Source organism: Oryzias melastigma, linkage group LG4, assembly GCF_002922805.2.
Source record: "Oryzias melastigma strain HK-1 linkage group LG4, ASM292280v2, whole genome shotgun sequence".
Lineage (NCBI taxonomy): Eukaryota > Metazoa > Chordata > Actinopteri > Beloniformes > Adrianichthyidae > Oryzias > Oryzias melastigma.
Genome location: NC_050515.1, coordinates 16,169,213 through 16,177,258, shown reverse-complemented (window position 1 = coordinate 16,177,258; position 8,046 = coordinate 16,169,213). Strand labels below are relative to the sequence as shown.

General features: G+C 36.1%; 1 protein-coding gene across 1 annotated transcript in view; it reads left to right on the top strand.

Annotated features, from left to right (window-relative positions):
* The window catches only part of lrp8 (low density lipoprotein receptor-related protein 8, apolipoprotein e receptor), a 183,001-nt gene that overhangs the window by 165,821 nt on the left and 9,134 nt on the right, over positions 1-8,046 (top strand). The window contains exons 16-17 of the mRNA XM_024278627.2: positions 1,469-1,828; positions 7,285-7,353. Coding sequence (XP_024134395.1) covers positions 1,469-1,828; positions 7,285-7,353 — 429 coding nt within the window. The remainder of the gene's footprint in view (positions 1-1,468; positions 1,829-7,284; positions 7,354-8,046) is intronic.

Genomic DNA, 8,046 nt, shown 5'->3' with positions numbered 1-8,046 from the left:
TTTTCCTCATTGATTAAGCAGCAGTTCCAAAATGAATTTGGTCCATTATAAGAAATGTGTCCAGGAAGAGTATAACAATAGACAGAATGCTAGTATCCAAATAATTCAATTTATTACCTTTAGAAAACTGTCAAGATTTTTAAACTCAAATAAAATCATTTTTTCAGTTTTTATATAAATGTTAAAAAGTGCCGGTGTCAGCAGAGGGCTGTGTTAAACATGTAATCACTTTTATTTTGATGGATTGGCCTTATGAGGAAATAAAGGCTTTTCCTTCCCTCAACACCCTGCCAGGAAATGGGTCAGGGATTCTTCCTGCGTCCTCAACACTCCTCTATTATTTCAGTCAGCTTATTGCACTGCTTCAACTGCTCCACTGCTTCCATTGAGTCACAGCGTCAGTAAAGTTGTTATCTTTAATAAACCAGCTGTATTTTCATTCTTCCAGTTTGTGCAGGTGAGGCAAAAGGAAAAATGATCACATTTGCCAGTCTTAAGATCCTTCTGAGAACTTGATTGTGATAAACAACCTGAAACGTAATGTTTAATGACTTCCTTTATGCTTTATTTTCAAGTACTTTGCTGAGTCTTCAAAGTATTCTACATCAGGGTTTAACCAAATTCAATACAATTTTATTGCTGATTGATATCATTGTTCTTTAACTATTTAAATCATTCTACATCACAAAATTTACAGAAAATTATTTATTTTAGAATTAGGTAGGAAGTTTTTTCAAACTTTTTGACGAAATCCATAAAAAAATCTCCTTATTTACTGAAATATACTGTGGATTGAGTCAATAATTGTGTCAATAATTATACGTTTAGCAGTTAGCTACGTTTTTAATTTAAGGCACAAAAATACTAACATAAGTGTTCAGGAAAAAAATCACCTTATTTACCCATTGTTTCAAATTTAATACACAAATTTTTAACATGGTGTAATGTAGTATAAAGAATAAATTATCAACAAATGCTGTATTATTTCAATACAAAAGGTTGTCATTGAAAAAATGAATATCAATAGATGAGTTAATCTTGACATAAAGTTTTAAAAAATTAGCAAAACTTTTTTCCCGCCGAAAGCCTTCATGGAAACAGCCATTTTGAAATGACCTGGGAAAGCCCTCCACTCCCCCTAGTGGAATAATGATTAACTACAGGGCAGACAACATGTCATAATTTATGTGCAAGAGGTTTTTAAGGAGACTTTGTATCATGCTATATAGATAGGGATATTAGATAAGTGATAAATGTGATACAAATGGTTACGTTAAATTCTACGGAGGTTACTTTTACTTTTTTCCACTACAAAGCTGATGAAGACCTCAACTTGGCAATACTATTTCTCCACTATGTTTATCTCTTAGCGTTTTGAATGAAATTGAGTAAATTGAATAAACAAACTGAATAAACAAACACATCTGTGATTAAAAATATTCTCATTTTGCTTTAATTTTTTGTACAGTTCGATTGAGGACAACCACAACAGCAGCACCAACTACAACAACACCACCAACCACAACCACTACCACCAGTACTACAACCATTAGCACCACTGTTCGCACTACAACCCCCTCCACCACAACCACCACCACCACCACCACCACCACCACGCCTGTAGTTACCACACAAAGCTCCACAACCAGACAACCGCCGCCTCAGACTACCAGACGCTTCACCAGCACGGAGGACCCTTGGAGCCCCACTGCAACGAGTACAGAGGCGGCCGCGGCTGTCAGGCCCACGTCCACGCACACGGCGCCGCTGGCCCCAGCAGCCCCTGACAGCAGTCAAAGAGAGGCCAACGCCAACCTCTCCCACAGAGGTACGTGTGATAGATCTGTGCGCAAAAATATATGAAAGAAGTGTCAAGTGTGTGCTGTCAGCCACTATCATCACCCCCTGCCAATGAAGCAGCAGGGAGCTGAAAACCAATACTTATTCCACCTCCTTTCCCTTCACTTCTCCTTCTCACCATCTGTCTATCTCCTTAATGACCCCGGCCTCTTCCTCGCTTACCGTTTGTGCGCACTCACATTTACCAGAGAATCTCCCGGTCTCCTTTCTCCCGCCCCTGGTGACCGTCGTCTATTAGAGGTGTCAGGAATAACAAACATTTCCCTCCATCCTCCTCTCGTCACTCAGCCTCACTTTCTGGCAGGTCTCTCCTGTATTCTCCATCTCTTTCCCCTCTTTCCATCCTAATCGAGCTGCAATGAAATGCCACCTCACCGGCCTGGCAAACAAGTACAGCAGAAATTCAGCGCAACATCACTTTAATTGCATTTCTAATTTCAATTATTTTCATATTTTTCTATCTATCGCACAGCTCCTGTTAAAACATTTGACACCTGTCAGATCTGGCAGTTTAACTAATTACATATAATTATTACTAATGCAAGGAGTCTTCTATTTTTACATTCCGGTGTATGAGTTTTAAATGTATTAAGCAATTAAAAAAAGTTGTATCTTCAGTAAACCATTTGGAAAAATGTAAACTAATAATAAGTATTCCATTTTTTATGCATTTATGAAGTAGCTATCATATAGATCATATATCTTCCTTCACTAGCTATCATATATATTTTAAAGGCTAAATTTCTACCATCTAAACTGCTTTGAAAGCCATTTAAATCATTTTTATTTCCTCTAAATGTTTCATTTAAATGAGTTTCATTTACAGATGAAATATAAATATTCAGCTCTCTGCTGAAAATGGCGACCCAATTTACTTTAGTTGCTGAAGGGATTTGCTGAAAATGCAAAAGCTATTTCCAAATTGTTAAATTTGCTAAAAAAAAAGGGAAATTTCGTTAAAGAATTTTGAAAGAGCGCTGAAGTTTACCTACATTTCTGAAAAATTTGTACTAAAATTGCTTAAAAATCCCTAAAGCATGCAAATTTTGAAAAATATGTAGTGTGTTGTTTAAATATGAGCTAAACTCCAAATAAGACCAAAATACCTTAGTAGATTCCAAATTAGCCCTAAAAAAGCTAGCTTGTTGCTAACTCAAAATAGCCTAAAACTCCTCAGTCAATCAAATTAGTCAAAATCATAGGCCTGTTGCTAAAATAGTAGCTAAACTATAATTAGCCTATAAAAACCTCAGTAGATAACAAATTGGCCAAAAACATTAGCATATTGCTAAAATATTAGCTAAACTATAAATTAACATAGAATGAACGAATGAATGAATGAATGAATGAATGAATTAATGAATATTTATTTTATTAAAGTGTCATGCACTCAGGTGCCCAGCCCACATGGGCTTATATGACACTAATGAACAAAAATCAGGTAAAAAAAATCAGGTAAGATGGCCATAACAAATAGTCATCAGTGAATACCATCAACATAAATACACACATTATCACACGTTATTTTCAACATAGAAATAACCTCAGTATACTGAGGTCATCTATAGATGACAAATTAGCAAAAAAAAAAATAGCTAACACATTGCTCAAATACTAAATAAACTCCAAAGTATTAATTAGCAAAAATGTTAGCCTATTGCTAAAATAGAATCTAAACTCTAAATTAGCCTAAAGAACCCCAGTAGATGAATGAATGAATGAACTTTATTTATATAGCACTTTACAATTGCTTGTAGCATGCCAAAGTGCTTCACAATAAAAGGAGGAAAGAATAGAAAAGACAAGTTAAGAACAAAATATAAAAACAGCATAAAATTACAAAAGCAGTCCGCAGCAAAATACACAAAGTTAAATAAGAACACAATAAAAGAAATAAAAATAAAATAAAATAAAATGCCACCAACTACTGAACATTAAAAGCCATTCTAAAAAGGTGTGTTTTCAAATAGCATTTAAAGCTGTTAAGATCTGACATCATGCGCAGTTCTGCTGGAATGCTATTCCATAGCTGAGGGCCAGCAACGGAAAAGGCACGGTCACCCCAACGTTTTTGTCGTGACCTGGGCACCTCGAGCAGATACTGATTAGTAGACCTTAAAACTCTGGAGTGGCTACGGACATTTAAAATAACAAATTAGCCTATATAGATAACAAATTAGCTAAAATGTTAGCATGTTGCAAAAATAGTTGGTTAACTCAAATGCTTACTAAGCATTCAAACAATTATTGTTTTGTGTTTAGCTCAGATTTTTTCATTTTTTTGTATATTTTGCCAGTAACTTTCAGCCTTTCTTGGCACAACTGCTCCGCTGCATCCATGCTCAGGATGTGCGAGCGAGACTGACAGTCTTCTTATTGTTTCAATTGTTTTGAAGCTGACTTTAGTTGTTCAAACTCAACTTAAAAGAGGGGAAATTACTAGTTCCAAATCGCTCACACTTTCTCTGAGCCTCGTTCATATTTACTGTTGTCATGTACATCACAGAGTTCCAGCTAAGGTCTAGCACGACTGTCAGAGTGTTTGTGTGGGCAGCGTCTATTTTCTGATGTGTTGTTGACAGCGCTCGTTGACTGACAAGAAGCTTCACCCCCACACCTCCATACTTTCAGATGAGAAATAGTATAACTTTCAGACTTTTCTCCATCAGATATTTGTTTAAATATGATGCAGGGTTTGTAAAAATGGAAATAAAGACCAAAGTGAGTCAGTATTTTACAGAGTGCTTATCAATTCTTTAAAATTTTGCTTACAAAAAGTTAAAGTTCCATAAGCCATCTTGAAAAAGAGGGTGTAAATATACTTTTTGTTAACCTGTGTCATTTTCCAGAACAGTTTATTAAATCTGATTAAATCAGAAATTTGCCTTTGAGTTGTGGGCAAGCCCGCCCCCACTTCCCGTTACAGCGAGAAATATTGGAACTATCCAGCCGTACAGGACGCTGAAGATGGTCTGCTCATTATAAGCTTTATGTTACAGCTACAAGCTTTTTCAAACATAACTTTTTGTCCACTCCTGGTTCACATGAATAAAGAAATACTGCAAATTTAGGAATAATTTTCTTTATATATGCCCTCCATCAACAGAAAATTGCCACAAGAACATGTTAAAAACACCATTTTCATTGGAGGGGGTCTTTAGTATTAAAAGATACAGCAACAAACAATAAAGAAGGGAAAAAAAAGGAAAAATACAGATGTTAATAGTAAGACAACCAGGAAAATGATGTAATTGAGACAAAATTAGCATCACTTTTGGGGCCAGAGCATTTTTCAGGAAACAAGAAGATGTTGCCTCATTTCTCTGTGGTCGTGCGCTACTGCAGCTCACCACAAATGCTCCAAACGAGAGGTGGAACAGGCACACGCTAAAAAAACAACAACAAAAAACGAGGCATAAACAAGACGTGTCTCCGCACCCATGGGCCATGAGTTATCATTTTCGAGTCGCTGCGCACTGTCAAGTCTGCTGGCATCAGCTGTTACATGTGCAGCACTGGGGCCGACATGGTGGGGCGCGGAGAAACCCTGTACTTCACAGAGGGTGGATACGAAACAAACAACAGCTGGTTCCAAGTCTTTAAAAGCAGCCATATTCAGATGGATTTTGGTACATTTTCTCTAGATGGAGGTAATTATTCAACTAACTTGACAGTTTTTGTGAACATTAAGAAGCTTTTCTTTGCTCTAGTTTGTAACATCGCCCCTTAAAAGTAGTTTTCATCAAATTTAGAGCATTTTTTAATCCTTTGTGAGAACATCACTGAGTTCTGTCAGTTATATTACACTGGCTGCAAGATGTTATTCCACTTTTTTATCTAGAAGAACTCATGTGATATTAGAAATATTTACATAGTCCTAAAGAGTTTGATCATTTTCATGTTCATTTTTAATGGATTTTTTTTATTCCACTCTATTAAAAGATTTGTTTGTTAATTAATTTTATTTGATTCTGAAATGTTCCTATTGATCTTCATCTCATGTGTTTTAAGGGCAAACATGTGTTTATGCAAAGAAAAGTAAATATTTTTATTCAAAATTTTTCAAAACTTCATAAAATGTTCACGTTTTGCTTTTATTTTTCTGTTTTTTTCTGTTAAAAATGCTTTAAAGACAATAGAAAGGTTTTTTTTGCAGCTCTACGTCTCATCTCCAAAGCTATTGCTAGTACTAGCATTAGCATAAATTAGATTAAAAAAATCGTAATTATCATCATAATCAAACAAGTAACATTCAGTGAAGGACTTGTAATATTCGTCTTATTTTTATCTGTTTTTTGCTCCTTATTAACAGCTTCTGTTAAAAATGCTTTAAAGACCATAAAAGGTTTTTGCACCTCTATGTCTCATCTCCAAAGCTATTGCTAGTGCTAGCGTTAGCATAAATTAGATGAATACATTTGTAATTACCTTCATAATCAAACAAGTAGCATTCAATGAAGTACTTGTAACATTCGTCTTATTTAAAGCTCTTCATAAAATATGAACTTTTTGCCTTTTTTGTCAGTTTTTTTTAACTCATTAATAAAAGCTTTTGTTAAAAATGCTATAAAGCCCCCCTCCCATAAAAATGTTGTTTGTTTGAGTTTTTGTTATGAACGTTTGGCATTTTTCTTGTGAAAGAGAACAAATATAATAAATGATTTCATTTTCTGAATATTTCTACTTTTAAATTGTTGTTGTTAAATTAATTGAGGAATTTGTGATGTCACAGCGGTCGGACCGAAGAGTGCATTCGCTAACTCCGTTTTGAAATAGACAAATTTCCCTCATATTAGAAGAGAAGAGTAAAATCCTGTCCACTCTAGTTTTATTATCATTTTTTTTCTTTAAAATGTTTAATTTTTGTGGGGTTTTTTTCTTCATTTTCTGACATTTTCTAACCTGTTTGATCCTCCCACACCACTGACTGATAAATTAGCAAAGTCAATAATGGTTTCTTATCTGTTATTCTTCATCCCTTCTTCTCTTCTCTCTGATTCCACTTCAGTAACTGTGTCTCTGCTGCTAACATGACGGTTAAAGCAGTTAAAAAATGGCAGCCTGTGGAGCTGGAGCAGAGTGGAGATCCAGTAAAGGATTTTAGGGTTTAAAAAAATCATACATGAGTGTTTCCCATCTTGTTTTCTAAAATATTCAGAGAAACTCTGATCAAACTTGGTTTTTGTCTCCTCTGGTATTACAAAGCATCTCATTGCATTTTGATGGCATCCTAGAATCATTCTTTCCCCTTTAAAAGCCTCCTGCAGATGGTTTCTCTGTCCTTACATTATGCAGATACGCTCTGCTGGTAGCACCAGGCCCCTCAAATCCACCCTCACAAAGCATCCAGAGCGTGGGTTCGTGTTCGAGTAAAAACCAAACTCATCTCAGTTTGATCTCTTTTTCTCCGTCCTTGTGTTCCAGCAGCAAGTGATCACTACCTCATAGGGAACAACATCACAGTGGCTGTTCTGGGAATTGTCATTCCCATCGGTGAGTGCTCTTAACCTCCACTCGGTGTTGTCTTTGAGTTCTTCTGCCTGCTGCTTCTCCCTCCTCGCTCCTCCACCTCTGCTCGCCTCTGAAGTGCTGCATGTTGTTTGTGCATGAGTGTGCTTTGTACTTTCATGTGGCAGAACTTCTGTTTTCACCGTTCTAGTTTTAACCGCCAAACACCACAATTAAAGTTGCACTCAACTGATGAAACAGGCAGAAAGGTTTAAGTACTAAATAGTATTTTAACAGTTTAAAAAGAGCACTAAGCTATTATGTTGTCCAATACTATTACACTTGTCTGCTGGTGAGCAGCCAGACTCTGTAATGTTCACATTATCGCTTCATTAATCCTTTTTGAGCAAATTTAAAAAAAAGAAAAAAAGCATTCCTACTTTGTCATTTCCAGCTGTTCCAGTATTAACTCTATTCTCCATGATACAGTAGACTGGCCGTCTAACCCTTCAGCCTTCTGACCTACTTCTGTGACCGAGCTGGAATCTGCTGAATTCAGGATTAATCAGATATCATGTCTGAGCCAAAACTACACATTCACTCTGTACAAGCAGCAGAAACAAGCCATGACGCTCAGAAAACCGGATTTTTATGTCACAGAAGCTTTAACAGTCAAGATCTCAGCGTATTCAAGCTGCTGAGACTATTAACCTTTGCCTGTGGTTCTGGAATCACCCC